This window comes from Camellia sinensis, chromosome 3 (assembly GCF_055761805.1).
Source record: "Camellia sinensis isolate YWXY chromosome 3, ASM5576180v1, whole genome shotgun sequence".
Classification (NCBI taxonomy): domain Eukaryota; kingdom Viridiplantae; phylum Streptophyta; class Magnoliopsida; order Ericales; family Theaceae; genus Camellia; species Camellia sinensis.
This window is the reverse complement of record NC_138963.1, coordinates 32,728,555-32,746,505: the sequence shown is the minus strand read 5'-3', so window position 1 is coordinate 32,746,505 and position 17,951 is coordinate 32,728,555. Positions and strand designations below refer to the sequence as shown.

The 17,951-nt window shown below is 38.5% G+C and overlaps 1 protein-coding gene across 3 annotated transcripts in view; it reads left to right on the top strand.

The window, feature by feature from the left end:
• Window positions 1-526: 526 nt before the first annotated feature.
• The window catches only part of LOC114271851 (Eukaryotic aspartyl protease family protein), a 29,799-nt gene continuing 12,374 nt past the window's right edge, over window positions 527-17,951 (top strand). For 2 of the 3 annotated variants that reach the window (XR_014363732.1, XM_082919477.1), the window contains exons 1-5: window positions 527-1,504; window positions 1,990-2,119; window positions 2,198-2,454; window positions 3,875-4,102; window positions 12,793-12,955. Coding sequence is in view for 2 of the 3 variants with exons in the window: in XM_082919477.1 (XP_082775603.1) it covers window positions 1,254-1,504; window positions 1,990-2,119; window positions 2,198-2,454; window positions 3,875-4,102; window positions 12,793-12,955 (1,029 nt within the window). In the remaining variant the exon portion in view is untranslated. The remainder of the gene's footprint in view (window positions 1,505-1,989; window positions 2,120-2,197; window positions 2,455-3,874; window positions 4,103-12,792; window positions 12,956-17,951) is intronic. The other variant, XM_082919478.1, reaches the window with a different exon arrangement.

Here is a 17,951-nt window from a genome sequence, read left to right as displayed (position 1 = left end):
TTGTGAATCTTAAAAAAAAAAAAAAAAAATGGTTGTGAACCTTAAAAAAAAAACAAAAGAAAAAAGATTAAATGCATATTTAGCTTTGGTTGTGAATCTTAAAAATTAAAAAAAAAAAATGGTTGTGAACCTTAAAAAAAAAAAAAAAAAAAAAAAAAATTGGAGGTATATTTAGCTTTGGTTGTGGATCTTAAAAAAATAAAAAATAAAAAATAAAAAATAAAAAAATAAAAAAAAATAAAAAATTGGTTGTGAACCTGAAAAAATAAATTAAAAAAAAAAATTGAATGTATATTTAATTTTGGTTGTGAATCTTAAAAAAAAAAAAAAAAAACATATGGGGAAATTAGTGGGTACCCATTTCTAACCTATCCTCTGTGGATATTTAAAGAATATCACTTACACTACCCAATGGATAAGAAAAAGAGGAGAAAACCCATGTATTTGGGTTGGGTCTCCATGGATACCCACATGGTAAGTTATCCATTGCCATCCCTACTTACTTTGTCCGAGAGATGAAAAAAATATAGTTAATCACATACTTTTGAAATAATTATACTAAAATTTTTGTCATGATGAAAATGATTGGTGGACAGAATAATAATATAAAATATATGACAATATGATTTTTTATTTATACGATAAATGAAGTATAGATGAAAAATGACTTAATTATTATATAAATTAAAATTTTAAAATATAAAATTAATTATTATTATTTTTTTATTAAATTTGAAAGGTAGTGAGTGTAATTTACCAAAAAAACATTTCAAAGAAGGTGGGGGTAATTTACCAAAACATTTCAAAGAAGGTGGGTAATGATTGTTGTTTTTCTCTGTTTTTATCTTTGTTGACCTTCCACCGACCCCTCGTGGACTCTCCTTTGTGAAAACGGTGTGCAAGAGAGTCACCTCCTCCCCCACCAAGTCCAGATTAGAAATGTTTTCATTTTCACTTTCACTTTCACTTTCACTTTCTTAATCAAAATCCCAAAATTAAAAAAAAAAAAAAACAAGAAAGAAAAATAAAAAAAAGCTTGACTGTGTCGCTGTTATCAGCTTCCTCTGTTCTCTACAATCTCTCTCTCTCTCTACTTTCTGTCTCAAAAAACACCTCAATTTCAAATTACACATAATACATATACATATATATATATATATAGAGAGAGAGAGAGAGATTTCAAATTACACATATACATAGACATATATATAGAGGGAGAGAGAGAGAGAGAGAGTAGGGGAGGTTGAGCCGGAATGCCGGTGATGCGTGGTGTGGAGTTCTTGATCTTCGCCGCCGCAGTGGCGGCGCAGGTATCGGTGGTGTATTCCGGTAGTTTTCCGACGAGCATCCTGACTCTGGAGAGGGCTTTTCCGGCGAACCAGAAAGTCGAGCTTGAGGCTCTCCGAGCTCGTGACCGAGCAAGACACGCTCGAATTTTACAAGGCGTAATCGGCGGCGTCGTTGATTTCTCTGTCGCCGGTACCTCTGATCCCTACATAGTCGGGTATAAATTTTCTCTCTCTTTCTCTCTTTCCTAGTGCATAATTTGGTCAATTTTGTTATAATCTATGATAATTTGCTGTTCTGTATGTGTATGCATGTTTTAATTACGTGATTTTTAAAGAAATTGATTTCAATGTTTAAGTTGTTGGTAAATTTTTGGTTTTTATCTGTTCTTTGTTATTGATTGTCGTTTGTGAAATTGGGTCCATGAATCTGATAGATTTGTGGCAATCTAGTTTTTGTTCTGATACAAACTTTACTGGGTAAAACCTGACGGATATCATTTTTAAAAAAACATGTGCATTGATTCAGTTGACTGTATTCTTCAACTTTGTTATTTTTGTTTATTTATCTTGTCTGGGTTCTTCTGAATTTAATTTAATTAATTTATTTATTTTTACTTCAATTTTGTTGAAATTTGATAGTAATTATATGGAATTTACACTATTCTTCATTCTGGGTTTTTCGTTTTATGGTTTTATTTAGGCTTTATTATACAAAAGTTAAACTAGGGTCTCCACCAAAGGAATTCAATGTGCAGATTGATACTGGAAGTGACATCTTGTGGGTTACTTGCAATACCTGCAATGATTGCCCCCAATCAAGTGGAATCGGTGTGAGTATTGATTTTTCTACTTAATGTAGTTTCTTTGATATGTTGAATTGTTAGACTGATACTCTTTTGTTTTTGCAGATTGAGCTCAATTTCTTTGACCCTGCTAGTTCGTCAACTGCGTCTCTGGTTTCTTGCTCTGACCCAATATGTGCTTCTGTAGTTCAAGCTGCAGCTGCAGTTTCTGAATGCTCTTCCCAGAGTAATCAGTGTGGTTATTCATTTCGGTATGGAGATGGAAGTGGGACATCTGGTTATTATTTAACTGATTTAATGTATTTTGACACAATTATGGGGGCTTCTTTGGTTGCTAACTCTTCCGCACCTATTGTTTTTGGGTAAGTTGTTGATGTTATGACTTCTAATGATGGTGTATTTCTGTGTGGGATTGAAAATGATCATTAGATGAAGAGAGTAGATGGTCAGGAGAGTCAAAGCAGAAGCCTAACCATATTAATACATCCATGAAAACACGCAGTAAAACTAATCCAACCTGACTTAACCAATCATGTGCTTGAATGGCATTAAGTAAAACATGTTCTATGACCAAAAAAAAAAATTATTGGTGTTCATTCTCTTCAATTATTCTACATTGTTATGGTTACTGGTGAAAGAACGATGAGGATAGTAGAACTGAATGGGGATCAATGATAACTGGGAAAATAAGAATGAACTGATGAAAAGGTTAACTAAAGTACGGTTATTGAAGTAAGGGGGCTTAGTCAAGGTTTTAAAAAGCGGCCGCAACCGTTACGTAATGCCGTTACGTAACAGTTGTGGTAGTTACCGCCACCCGTTACGGCCGCTTTTGCAGTGTGATTGAGATTCACAGGTGTATCGTGCCGTAGCGGCTGCTATAGCGGTCGTAACGGTGCCGTAATGGCCTGTTGTGCACCGTTACGTAACGGTTCCGAAATGCTTCTTTTGAAAAAAAAAAAAAAAATGTTGAAAATGGGGGAAGAGAGATAGAGAGAGAAGAGGGAAGATGGAGGAACAAGAGATAGAGAGAGAGAATAGGGAAGATGAAGAACATGTTATTGATTTATTGAAGTTATAAGATCTATGCTATCCTATTCAGCTGCTATCACTCAACCATTTTGTTTGTGTGTGTCTATCTATATATTGTTTGAAAATAATAATAATAATAATAATAATAATAATAATAATAATAATTGGTTATTATCTATTTGGCTTGATTAATATATATATATATATTTAGGCTTTTATTTATTCTCTTACTATTGTCATTGTTTATCTTATATATAATAGTTAGTGATTGATTTTTTGTATAATATAAAATTATTAATTATTAAAATAAAATGTAAAAAACTCAGTTTATAGTGATTTAAAAATATGAAATATATTGGATCAAACTTAAAAATTTATAAAAATTGATCAATATTTATTTTAAAACCCAATAAATATGATCATGGGAAAAAAAATGTGCGTATCCGTAAGTTTTTTTCAAATTGTGTGAAAAATAAAAAAATTCACGGTTCCAGTTACCGCAACCGTTACGCTACGACCTTTACACCGTGCCACCGCCACCGTTACGGTGACCGCAACCGCTTTTCAGAACCTTGGGCTTAGTAGAATGTATCTTATATCTGCAATAGCTCTTCAACATATTAGGAGTTGTATGTTAGTTTAAACTTTCAGCTTTTTATTCTATTGCAGTTGCTGTATCCCATGTTAATGTTCATTTTTAGTTTTGTGGGGCTGCAACTTAAATCTTTTGGATGGCTGTTTTGGAAACAGGTGTAGCACCTATCAATCTGGGGACTTAACTAAGACTGATAGAGCAATTGATGGGATTATTGGGTTTGGTCAACAGGATCTGTCTGTCATATCACAACTGTCATCACGAGGGATTACTCCCAAGGTGTTCTCCCATTGCTTGAAGGGAGAGGGCAATGGTGGTGGTATACTAGTTCTTGGTGAGATTCTGGATCCAAGCATTGTCTATAGTCCCCTTGTCCCATCACAGTAAGTATTTTTTTCACCATTAAAAGCTTTCTTATTCTTTTTCTGGCACTCTTTCTATGGATATTGTGGTCATATGTGGCAATAAGAACTTTGAGTATACTGCACACAATGGTTTTGATTCCATTGAATCATAGCATTTTATATATTATTTATTTTCTAAAAAAGTGTGAAGATATTGTATTTTATATTAGTCATTTAGGGTAGTTTCGTCTATTAGATTATTAAGGTTTATTTCATTTAGGTTATATATATTGTACTCAGTGATTCATTCGATATATACGAAATAGATGTTCTTTGTTATCATGGTATCAGACCGGGTTCTGAGTCAAACCTTTAGAAGCCCTTGAGTCAACATCTTCTTCCCTGTGATTGTCTGGTTCGACTGAAGGCTTCTAGCGACTAATAGTTCTCTCGCGAATGCCTCTGCCTGGCTTCGAGACCCGACTACCCTGTCTCGTGCCTGTTTTTTCTGTTCTACTTCATGATTTTCATTCGTGGTTCTCTCATTAATTTCGGCTCCAAGTCTTCGATGTCGTTTGTGGTTCTCTCGTCAATTGCGACTGCTTGACTTTGCTTTGATTTCTCTCTGGTCGTTCGTGGTTCTCTGGTCGCTAGGATTGGGACTCTCTCCTTCGCCCTTCCTCATCGTGATCTCTGGCTCACTGTATCTCTTTGACTGGTGCTACTCTCTCTCTTTTCTTCACACTTCGTCATCGTGGTCTCTGGTTCAGCGTGTATCTCTGTCTGGTACTATTCTTATTTGCACTGGGTTGTTTGATTATTGCAATATTGCTGATGATAAATTGCAAGCCATCACCACTAAGTTGGATGGGACAAATTATTCTTATTGGTCTCATGTAATGAAAAATTTTATCATGGGTAAAGGTATGTGGAACTATGTTATTAGTGTGACTACTCGACCATTGGAATCCAAAGAAATTGAGGCTGATGTTGCTAAATGGGATAAGAAAAATGTACAAATTCTTACTTGGTTTCATAATTCAGTTCAAACCACCATTGGTATGAATTTCTTCAAGTATTTTACTTCTAAATAAGTTTGGGATTATTTGAAAACTATGTACCTTGAGTTTAACTTTGCAAAACAGTGTGAACTTGAGATGTCTATTCGCAGTGCTAGTCAGAAAGATAAATCCATTTAGGAATTTTATAATGAGATGACTACTGATTGGGATCAGCTTGTTCTAATGGAACCATCAGATTTGCAGTTACTTGACAGTTATACCAAGTATCGGGAGTAGCAACGTCTTGTTCAGTTTCTTATGGCCCTTCGTGATCAGTTTGAGCCACTTCGGGACGCTATTCTTCATCGGTCCCCCTTGCCTTCTGTCGATGGTGCTGTCCGTGAGCTTATTGCGGAAGAAACTTGGTTCAAGGTGGCTCATGGTACTCCTCATTCCCAATCAGTTTTTGCCACTCCTCCGCTCTTGCCAACCCCACCATCTCCTTTATTTCAAGTTACTGGTAAGCCCAAGCCTCGGGTTTCTATGGATGAGTGCAACTTCTGTCATTAGAAAGGTCATTGGAAACATGCTTGTCCTAAGTTGGTGTAGCCCAAGGGCCGTTCACCTGGTCCACCATCCTCTAAGCTGACATCTTCGGGATCTCGCTCATCTGCCGCCTTTTCTGCGCCAGTTTCTAAGAATGATCTATCTTCCAATATGTAGTCTATGTTTGAGCCTATGATGCACGGACACGGACACGGACACGGGACACGGACAGGGGAAAACGCAAAATTTCAAAAAATAGGGGACACGACACGCTGGGGATACGTTCAATATATATACTTTTATTTATTTATTATATGTAAAATTAAAAAATATAAATATTATTTATTTATTTTGATATCAAATATTATTCACAAATTAAAATTTTCTTATAAATAAAAATAATTTATTTAAACAAATAATAATATCTAAAAAATAGAAAAAAGGAAAAGAAAAAAAAAAGAAAAAAAAGATGTTTATTCAAATATATATCTAGTATATAATATATATACTATTATTATTAGTATGTAAATATATATATGTATATATATTATTAGTATATAATGTATATAGCGATCGATGGTCAAACGAGGCGCCGAAACACCATAGCGAGTGAGAGAGAGAGAGAGAGAGCAAAGAGGGAGACGACATAGGCGAGGAAGACGACACAGACAAAACAAAGAAAGAAGAAGAAAAATGAAGAAAAGCAGAAGAAAAGAAGAAGATCGAAGAAGAGATTTGAAGAATCGAAGAACATACCTGATCTAGGGCTCCATTTCGACAGGTTTTTCACCCTCTCTCTCTCTCTGTCTGCAACAGGGTAGGGTTTCTCTCCCTCTCTGTCCATAACGTATCCATAGCGTGTCCAACAGTGTCCAGACGAGTGTTCGGCTGCAAAAATTCAAAAAAAAAAAGGGACATGTTGGGTAGAGTGTCGGACACGTGTCCACCGCGTGTCCGACACCCAAACGTTGCCTTAGGAGACGTGTCCGTGCTACATAGGTTTGAGCAGTTCAAGTCTTTCATGGTGGCCAATCCAACTCTTTCGTCCCAGGCTTCCGCTATGATTACCACTTAGTTAGGTTTGTCTGGTTCATCCTCTTCAGGTAATATCCATACTTCGTGGATCTTTGATTCTGGTTGTTCACATCATATGACCCTTGTTGCATCTCTTCTTAGTAATTGTGTCTCCCCTCCTTCTCCTATCACTATTGCTATTGCTAATAGTTCCTCTATGCCTGTCTCCTCTATTGGTTCTATTTCCTCTTTCCATTGTCTCTTTCTCCTGTATTTTATGTACCTCACCTCTCACTCAGTCTTATTTCTATTAGTTAGTTATCTAATTCCGGTTTTGATGTTGTTTTCTCTTCCTCTCATTGTGTTGTGCAGGATCAGGTCTCCAAGAGGCAGATTGGGATCGGGCGTAGAGTTGGAGAACTATATATCTTGGACAACTTACATGTTCCTTTAGATGTGTCTTCTATTGCATTGTCTTCTTTTTGTTTAAACAATAAGTCTTCTTTATTTTATATTTGGCATTCTAGGTTAGGTCATTTGTTGAGTGATCGTTTGAGGATGTTAGTTCAGTCTGGACATTTAGGCCATTTTCCCATTGCTGATATTTCAGAGTGTCGTGGTTGTAAACTGGCTAAAATGTTTGCTTTTTCATTTAATAAAAGTAATTCTATTTCATCTTCGCCTTTTCAATTGGTTCATAATGATGTTTAGGGTCCTTTCCCTATAGTTACCAAGGGAGGTTCGTAATATTATGTGTCTTTTGTGGATGATTACAGTCGGTTTACATGGGTTTATTTGATGACACGAAAATCTGATTATTACAAAATATATTCCAATTTTCACTCCATGATTTGCACTCAGTTTTCCACTACCATTAAAGTTCTCCATTCTGATTTGGGGGGTTAGTATTATTTGTTTGAGTTTGAGGAGTTTTTAGCTACTTATGGTACTATTTATCAGTTTTCTTGTTCAGACACTCCTGCCCAAAATGGTTGAGCTGAACGCAAACATCGCCATCTCCTTGATACAGCTTGTTCTTTGCTACTCTCATCCTTTTTCCCTTCTGTCTTTTGGGAAGCTGTGCTCATTGCTGCATATCTTCTCAATCGGATGCCTACTCTTCTTCTCTCCGGCTCATCTCCGTATGAGCGTCTTCTTGGTGTTACTCCCAATTATTCCATTTTTTGTGTTTTCGGTTCTACATGCTTTGTGCTCCTTCTTAAACGGGCGTGGTTTAAGCTTAGTTCTCGTTGTGTCCTATGTGTCTTTTTAGGGTATGACATTAATCAGAAAGGTTATCGGTGCTATAATCCTGCCACCAAAAAGCTTTATGTGTCTAGGCATGTCACTTTTTTGGAAAAACTACCCTACTACACTATATCTTCCACCCCTGTCCTTATTACCAAGGATGAATTGGTTCACGTTGACTCATTTCCTTCTGATGTTTCTTCTGATGAGTTTGTTTCTGATCTTGAGATCTCTACCTTGCCTCTTCTAGTACCTCTAATATCTCGCCAGCTCCTCCCTCTCCAGCTCCCTCTTCCCCTGCTCCTTTTCTTGTTTATTAGCGTCGCAAAGCACTTCCGAGCTTGCCTGTCTCTAGCTCTACTGTCCCTCCAGCTGTTTCTTTGGATCCCGCTCCTTTTGCACATCGCTTTCCCATGCGTGATCGTCGTCCTCCGAACTAGTATGGTTTTGGTAATACATGTTTTTCCCTTTCCTATTAGTCTTTTCTTTTTTGTCTTCATACTTATTTTGAGCCTAGGTCCTATAAGGAAGCTTGTCATGATCCCAATTAGATTGCTGCCATGAATGACGAGTTAACTACTTTGGCTAACACTCAGACTTGTGATTTGGTTCCATTACCTGCTAGCAAGAATGTTTTAGGCTGTAAATGGGTCTAGAAGGTCAAAACCCTTTCTGATGGTTCTTTGGAATGATATAAGGCTCGTTTGGTTGCCCAGGGTTTTTCTCAAGAGTATGGGATTGATTACGATGAGACTTTTGCCCCCATTGCCAAGGTGACTATTGTTCGTACTCTTATCTCTTTTGCTGCTGCCTATCACTGGCCTTTGTTTCAACTCGATGTCAAAAATGCCTTTCTAAAGGGGCATCTTGCAGAAGAAGCGTATATGCGCCCTCCACCGGGTCTCTCACACCCTCTTGGTGTGGTTTGTCGTCTTCGCCGTGCTCTCTATGGTCTTAAGCAGTCTCCTTGTGCTTGGTATGAGTGATTTCACTCTGTTGCACTTTAGCTTGGGTTTTGCCCTAGTCATCATGATTGTGCTTTATTTGTTCGGCATACTTCTGTTGGCCTTGTTCTTCTTATCTTATATGTGGATGATATGATCATCACTGGCTCTGATTGTAAGGAGGTTAAGCATCGGTTGTTTCAAGAGTTCGAGATGAAAGGTTTGGGGTCTCTTCGGTATTTTCTTGGTATTGAAGTTGCTACTTCTCCTACTGGGTATCTTCTCTCTCAAATTAAGGGGTGGTTTGGGATGGTCTAAATAAGTGTACTTTTTGACTTTTTATGAAATATGAGTTGAGTATGGGTTGAGTTTGAAGTGATGTGGTAGAGAGGTGGTGTGACTTAAATAAGATGATGTGACTTAAATAGGATAGTGACTTAAATAGGATAGTGACTTTTTGACTTTTTTAGGAGATGACAAACAAGGCCTAAATATGCCGTGATATTCTTTCTCGTGCCAATCTCACCGATGATAAGATTGTCGACACTCCTGTTGAGTTGCATGCTAAGTTTTGTGCTTTTGATGGCGTTTCTCTTGAGGATCCCACTTTGTATCATGAGTTGGTTGGGTGCTTTGTTTATCTCACCGTTACTCGTTCGGATATCTCCTATGCTGTGCACATTCTCAGTCAGTTTGTTTCTGCTCCTCGTTCCACACACTAGGCTACCTTACACCATACTTTGTGCTACCTTCGGGACACTTTGTTGCAATGTCTGCTGTTATTTGCCTTTTCGGACTTGACTCTTCATGCCTATGCTGACGCTGATTGGGCCGGTGACATCTCTGATTGCAAATCCACTTCTGGTCTTTGTGTTTTCCTCGGTGATTCTCTCATATCTTGGAAGAGTAAAAAACAGTCTATTGTTGCTCGTTCCACTGCTGAGGCTGAGTATCGTGCCATGACTCATGCTACTTTTGAGATCGTTTGGCTTCACTGGCTTCTCTCTGATATGGGTGTCTCTCTTTCTGATCCAATTCTGTTGTATTGTGATAATCAGAGTGCTGTTCAGATTGCTCATAATTCAGTCTTCCATGAGCGGACCAAGCATGTTGAAATTGATTATCACTTTGTTCGACAACATCTTCAGGCTGGCACTATTTCTCTCCCTTTTGTTCTGTCCTCTCTTCAGTTGGCCCATTTTTTTATGAAGACTCACACTGTTACTCGTTTTCGTTTTCTTCTTGGCGAACTTTCGATACTTTCTGCGCTCGCATTCTCATTTTAAGGGGGGGTGTGAAGATTATTGTATTTTATATTAGTCATTTAGGGTAGTTTCGTCTATTAGATTATTAGGGTTTATTTTATTTAGGTTATATATATTGTACTCAGTGACTCATTCGATATATACGAAATAGATGTTCTTTGTTATCAAAAAGAACCCTTTCAATCTAAGCTTTTTATATTAAAATTTTCTCCTTCTACCACTCCTATTACTTTGTCTGAATTTCCTGAAATTGTGATGATTTGTTTTTGCTGTCATATTGGGGGTGCATGTGTGTGCACTAATTATGTTGATTATAAAATCTTCTACTACATGTTGTATTAAAATTATGCTTTCCTTAGTTCTCATAACAATCACGACCTCTTTGAAACTGCTTTACCGTTATCTTTCTATGTCTATCTCCCCTAACATTATGAAGCTTGTATTATGTATTTTTTATTGTTGTTATTCCTGGCCTACCCAGTTAGTTTATTGTAGACAATTGTAGGCATTGTTTGTTAGCTGTCCTTTAATATATTTGTTGTCATGCTGTCCTTTTAGCTTAAAAAAACCCTTCTTTTCAAGTCACTAATTTAAGTCTGTTATCTTGAACTAATTGCTTTAATGGCAATCGTCTAATCTATCTCAAGTATCTTTTCCCTGTCATTGCATCCAAATGGTGATGCGGCATGTCCCTTTAGAGAAGATTTTAGCCATCTCTTGCCCATTTCCTCCATACCCAGTATTGTAAGGCAATGTATGACCTAGTATTTGCTTGCCTTTTATGCTGAATACAACATTCTTCCCTTTGTTGGCTTGAGAGCTACTATTTTATGAATGATCCACTTCGCATGAGATGACTAGGTGTTTTTAAACATACTAGCTTCATGGGTAGGTCGGCATATTCTAAGTTATGCATTGCACGTGGTGGGGCTTTATTTGACATTATTTCTTCTTGACTTTAAACTCTAAAAAAATTTAGGGTATGTTTGGATGGCAGGTATTAAAGGGAATGAATGACTGTTCTATGATTCTTGTGTCAATGCAATTCAAGCATTTGGCTTGGTTAGGAATTCACTATGAGAAAATGATATAATATCAAATATTGTGGGCCTATCTACTTGTTTTACTTTAAATGGTTCACACTTCTCTAGGAATGTGAGATTTTTATAGGGAATATGGGAAGATTCCCATTTAGTGTGGTAATCTCATTCTAACTTCGGAAGCTAATTAAGAATCACATCCTATTCTTGGACGCACCCAAACAATGGAATGAAGGAATGTGGAATGCAATTTCCTCTCCATTCTTGCCATCCTAGCCTCAAGTATCCTTTACCCAAGGGGTGGAACATTTGGTAAGGGGCCACATCGTAGAAGTGGAGGAATTGAACTTGAAAGGTGGCACTCCATCTAGAGAAATCTCATCGATTGCTTGATGCATGTTGACAGGTTAGACCAAAGATTGTATATACTAGGGGGGAAAAAAAACCAGCGTTGGTTATTAGAGTTCATGGAAGGATTGAAGGATGCTACCAGGCATCGGAGTTGGAGATAGCCTTCAATTGCTAGTATGAATAGTTACCCCTTCATTCATTGCAGTTGACATCTGTAAATTTTGCAGAACATATGACATAGTGATCATACAAGCTTAAAGAATATGAAAGTCATGGAAGTGGTTCAATTTCAAGGGTCACACTTGGACCTTGCATAATTGACTTCTAGTCTTATAAAGTCATTCGCTGCTGGTTGGCTGTACATGTTTCTTCAAATTTTTAGGATTCAAGATGTTTATACCTTCTAGACATGCATTGTAGGGTTGGCCATGGGCTATAATTTAAGTCAGGCTTACTGTTAGCTGTATGGCTGTTGGATTGAATAGGATTTTAAAGTCAAAGTTCTTAGTTTATAGGGACTTTGTCCTAATAGGTTAGGAGTCCTTAGAAATTTATATGAAGCCATGTTATGCAGTTCATATGGAGTCTTAATATGTTAAGAGTCCTTAAAAATATGCATAAAGCAATACAATCCTTATAAATCACTGATGACTATATCTTAAAGACTTTTATGAAGCTTTTGAAAGCACATGTGATGTGTGTGATACTTAAATCACTGACGATTTTTTATTTTTATAATACTCTATACCATTTTGGTCATTGGCCCAGTACATGGTATAATTTAACTGAAATTCACATAAAATCTGTTCTAGCTTTTGTAAAATGGGGACTAGTGAAACTTTTTGCAACATCATAGGTTTTATCTTTAAAAACAGATAATGAACTGTTATGGTAACTTGCTGATGTTAGGTGGGAATCTAGATGTTGAAAGGGTTCGAGAAACTGGGTATTAGTATTGTAAAATAGGATTTATGTTTTTAATGCTGGAGTTACTGTTAAGTTGTAACAAATGGCACTATCTTCTTTCTTGGAGATTCCCATGAACTTGGCAAAAGTTTGAAGTATGTATCCAAATACTTCTCTATGTTATATATACTTGCATTACTAGTCATTAAAATAAAATTTTGTTGCAACAAGCTTCTGCTTTTCTGTGATTTTTCTGAAGTCCACCATTTCTGTTTTTCTCATATCTGTTCAGTTATCAGTATTTATAAGACGAATATTTAAGTATTTTTCCAACTAACATAGATGTGAATATTCGGAGAATGCATATATTTATTCTGCTGCGTGTTTGATTATTTTCTATCTCAAATCTTTCAGGCCTCATTATAATTTGTACCTGCAGAGCATTGCTGTCAATGGCCAATTGTTGCCTATTGATACTGCAGTGTTTGCAACATCAAATACTCAAGGAACAATTGTTGATTCTGGAACAACTTTGTCGTACCTGGTGGAAGAAGCTTATGATCCTTTTGTCAATGCTGTAAGTTCATTTTTGCCGTTTCTTTCACTTAGAAAATATGAGGAAGAAGAAATATATTTCTGTTATATTCAAAACTTCTTATCTTACAAGACCAAATGACACTCCTTATATAGGAGATATTACAAACATCATTATAACCCATTATATGCCACTTACATATTATATATTACCACTATCATATTATATACATGCCACTATCTACCACCAACACCACTATCATATTCTATACATGCCACTATCCTTCACCAACACCACTATCATATTATATACATGCCACTATCTACCACCAACACCACTATCATATTCTATACATGCCACTATCCTTCACCAACACCACTATCATATTATATACATTAACACAAATTTCCAGCACTCCCCCTCAAGCTGGTTTGAAGATATCTTCCATAGCCAGCTTGCTAGTCAGCTTATCAAATTGCTTCTTGTGTAGTCCCTTCGTTAGCACATCAGCTAATTGTTCACCTGTTGGAAGGTAGGTCATACAGATTATGCCAGCATTGATTTTCTCCTTGATGAAATGTTTATCCACTTCTATATGTTTTGTGCGATCATGTAGAACTGGATTATGAGCTATAGATATAGCTGCTTTGTTGTCACAATAGACCTTCATAGGTGTCGGGTGAGAAAGCTTTAATTCTTCAAGAATTCTTTTAATCCACATTACTTCACAGATTCCATGGGCAATAGCTCTGAACTCTGCTTCTGCACTACTTCTAGCTACCACATTCTGTTTTTTACTCCGCCATGTAACTAGGTTCCCACCTACAAAGGAGCAGTATCCAGATGTTGATCTCCTGTCTGTAACACTTCCTGCCCAGTCTGCATCTGTGTATACTTCAACTTGAAGATGCCCATGTTTCTTGAACAGTAAGCCTCTCCCTGGAGTTCCTTTCAAATATCTTAAGATCTTATAAACGGCCTCAAAGTGCTCTGCCCCTGGTGAGTGCATGAACTGACTTACCATGCTGACTGCAAAGGCAATATCAGGCCGCGTATGAGACAAGTAAATCAATTTCCCTACAAGTCGCTGATATTGTTCCCTCTCTTTGACTTCTTCAGCCTTAGCAGCTTGTAACTTCAAGTTAGGCTCTGTAGAAATTTAATGTATAAAGAGAAATGATTGTATTATTGATTGATATAATGTTTTTGTGTATATTACAAATGGTGAGTGGCTCATTATATAGGAGAGGGTGAGTGTAGTAGGTGAGGAGTAGGTGAGGAGTAGGTGGTGGTAGGTGATGGTAAATTGGTGGTAGGTGATGGTAAATTTTAACAGCCCCCCGCAAACTCAAGGAGGATCGAAACTAACCAACTTGAGTTTGGAGAGAGTAACAAAACAAGAAAATACATAAAAATAAAAGAGGATAGGAGACACTGTATGGTCGTGTCAGACTATTGGTGAAGACACTGGATGGTGGTGTCATAACGTTGTAGAGGACACTGTATGGGGGTGTCATAACGTTGTAGAGGACACTGTATGGTGGTGTCATAACGTTGTAGAGGACACTGTATGGTGGTGTCAGACCGATGTAGAAGACAGTTTATGGGGTCATGTCGGACCGTTGTAGCAGACAATGTTGTGACAGTTTACAGAGTCTTGCTGGACCCTTGTAGAAACTAACCGGAATCTATGTCGGGACAGTTTACAGAGTCTTGTCAGACCCATAAAGGAGCTAACCGGAATCAATGTCGGGACAGTTTACAGAGTCTTGTCGGACCCTTAAAAAGTCGCACCCTCAAAAGGTGTGTCCAATCTTTCAAAAGGCGTGCCATCAAAAGGCGTGCCCAATCCATAAAAAGACGTGCCATATATGATGGCGAGGCACGTGAGTGCCTTGGCTGGCGCGCCCGTTTGTCGTCTGGCGTCAAGTGGCGCGCGATACGCGTGGCTGCCTCGGCTTATTTAACCAAGACGGGGGCTGAGGCTGAGGCTGAGGCTGAGGCTGAGGCTGAGGCAGAAGCTGAGACAGAAAAACTGAGAGAAACCTCTGAAAAATTCTTCGTGTTCTGAGAGAGATACTTTGGAAATACTCTGGATCCAACCCTTCTCTGAAAAAACTCAGCAACCCATAACATGGCCTCTTCTTCCCGTTCAGCTACCCAGAACATGGCCTCTTCTTCCCGTGGGCTGCTCACTCTCTTTCCCGACCTCAATGAGTCAACAAGAGAGAGAACTGGTGCGGTGGCCAGTGAACCTCAACCAAACACCTCTGGTTTTGCTCCGTTGAACTTTCCGATGCGGTCGGTGGAGCAAAAAATGGCGGTGCAAACGGATATTGAGGCCAATTAGTATACTTTGAAGTCATGTGTGGAGACGATGACGGCAGTCACTAACTTGTCGCACCGGCTGCAGAGTAGGACAAATGAGGTGCAGCATTTAAACGGCCAACTGGCTCTGCTCCAGCGCATGTATAAGGATGCGCGAGCAGAGATAAGTGTGCTGAAGGCGGAAAATAAGGAGCTGAAGCGGAAGGCCACCGTTATGTTCCGATTTGGAGGGCCGCCATATGCTGTAGTGGAGGAGCAGGGTGGAGTGATCGTGCCCAGTGGAGTGGGAAACACGGAGGCAACACCGTTAAGGGCCGTTCAGGACGGAGGCAAGAAGAAAAGACCGGCGGCAGAGTAGAGAAGAAAAATCCCGCCCGTGGATGTGGTTTTGGGTGTTTGTTTGTTTGGTTGTTGTTGTTGTTTTTTTTTTTTTTTTTTTTTGCTGTAAAATTCTGATCGGGGTTGATCCCCGGCATGAAGAAACAACAAGTTTGTGGAATGATGATTTTTTTTTTTTTTTTTTGGTGAAAAGTAAGGGAATCGAATAATAAAAAAAATATGGAGATGGTGATGAAATGATAAGCATGGTGATGATGAATATATAATAATGAATAAAAAATAATAAAGGATGGAGTGGGGAACAGGGCGAATTGAGAGCACCAATTAAGTTTTATAATAAAAAATAAAATTTGGGCGGTGGATGGGTGTGATTAAAAAAAGAAAAGTGAATTGGGTGTGCCCCTTTCTCTCTCTCTTACGGAAAAATGGTGAAGGAAACAAAATGTATAAACTAATGAAAAGAAAGCAAAATATATATGTGTGTGTGGGGTTTTGGATTCTGAGTATGTGTATAATAATAATAAGAAAATGAATGAGGAGAGAGAGGGTTTTATGTTTAAAGAAAAGAAGAGTGGGTAGATAATAGTAAAATAAAAAGAAACGAAAAGAGGGGACAAAACCCATGTGATAAAGTGGAGAGAGAGAGAAGAGGGTCAAGTCCCTTCCTGTGTCTTTATTTATTTTTGTATATCCATCTTTGCAGATCACATGTGCCACAAAATTGGCCCCACCATTATTTGCCTGATAGATAGATGGCTGGAAGCCCTTGACAACATCAGCACCACATATGGCACCAAGGCACTGCATCACTATGTAGAAAACAGCCCTTGTTAGGGACAGCTTCCTTGCCATAGAAATGAGTAACTGGGAGAGGAGCTGCTACTGTTTACTTCATGGTCTTAAAGAGAGAGATCGAGAGTGGTCTCAGCGCAGAGGTGGTACCATGGCTGTTGCTGCGGCGATGTGGTGACTGGAACAGAAGAAGCACGGGCGTGGCTGCTGTGAGGTGGTGCTTCCCGTGGCTGCTGCTACTGTGGCGTGGTGATGGCAGCGGTGGTGTCTGGGGCAGTGTGTATGTGTCTTCTGTACTTGCTATGGAGAACTTCAGATCCAAATCATGCAGGGATGGAAGGATGCAGACAGAGAGCAGCTTCAATGGAGGTAGGCCTACCAGGCCAGGTCATCCTACTAGCATGCATGATCTGAGAAGTTACAGTACTTCTTATGCCACATCATCATTTGAACAAGCACAACCAACCCAGATGGGCAAAGAATTGAAGATCAAGAAAATCAAGAAAAGCACTAGTGTCGGGTCATCAAAAAGTTGGAGTTTGAATGATCCAGAGTTGCAGAGAAAGAAGAGGTTTGCAAGCTACGAAGTTTATGCTGTTGAGGGATGCAGACAGAGAGTAGCTTCACTGTGGGGGCAGTGCAAGGAAGGCTCCGAATCGGGCTGCGATATGAAGGCAAGCTCGCCTGAGACTCGTGAGCAATATGGATTGGCCTTGTTGCCCAATTTCAGTCGCACCGCTCCAGCAGGTACCGTGGTGTCGTTGGAGTGGTTGTGTGGGTGTTCGAGTGGGAGAAATGTTGCCACCGTTGATGGCAAAGAACTCGAAGACCAGCGGGCAGCGAAGGCAAAGTTGCCAGCCGGCTGCCCGCCGGTGAGAAAGAAAATACAGGCCTAAATCTTATTGCTTTGATACCATGTAGAAATTTAATGTATAAAGAGAAATGATTGTATTATTGATTGATATAATATTTTTGTGTATATTACAAATGGTGAGTGGCTCATTATATAGGAGAGAGTGAGTGTAGTAGGTGAGGAGTAGGTGGTGGTAGGTGATGGTAAATTGGTGGTAGGTGATGGTAAATTTTAACAGGCTCGATCGGAGTCTCCACCATCTTACAACCAAGCATACCTGTTTCTCCAAGGAGATCAAGAACATATTTTCTCTGATTAACGAATATACCTTCCTTGGATCTTGCAAATTCCATTCCGAGGAAATACTTGAGGGCTCCCAGATCCTTAATATGAAATTCTTTTGCGAGTTTCTCTTTGAGAGCTGCTAACTCTGCTTCATCATTACCAGTTAAAATGATGTCATCAACATAAACAATCAAAATTGCAATTTTACTGTTTTTTGAATGTTTATAAAATATTGTGTGATCTGCTTGACTCTGCGAGAAGCCACAACTGATAACTGCCTTCCCAAAGCGTTCAAACCACGCTCTTGGTGATTGTTTGAGTCCGTATAATGACTTGTTCAATCTGCATACTCTGTCGCTTCCAAGTCTCTGCTCAAATCCCGGCGGTAGGCTCATGAACACCTCCTCTTCAAGATCACCATTGAGAAATGCATTTTTAATG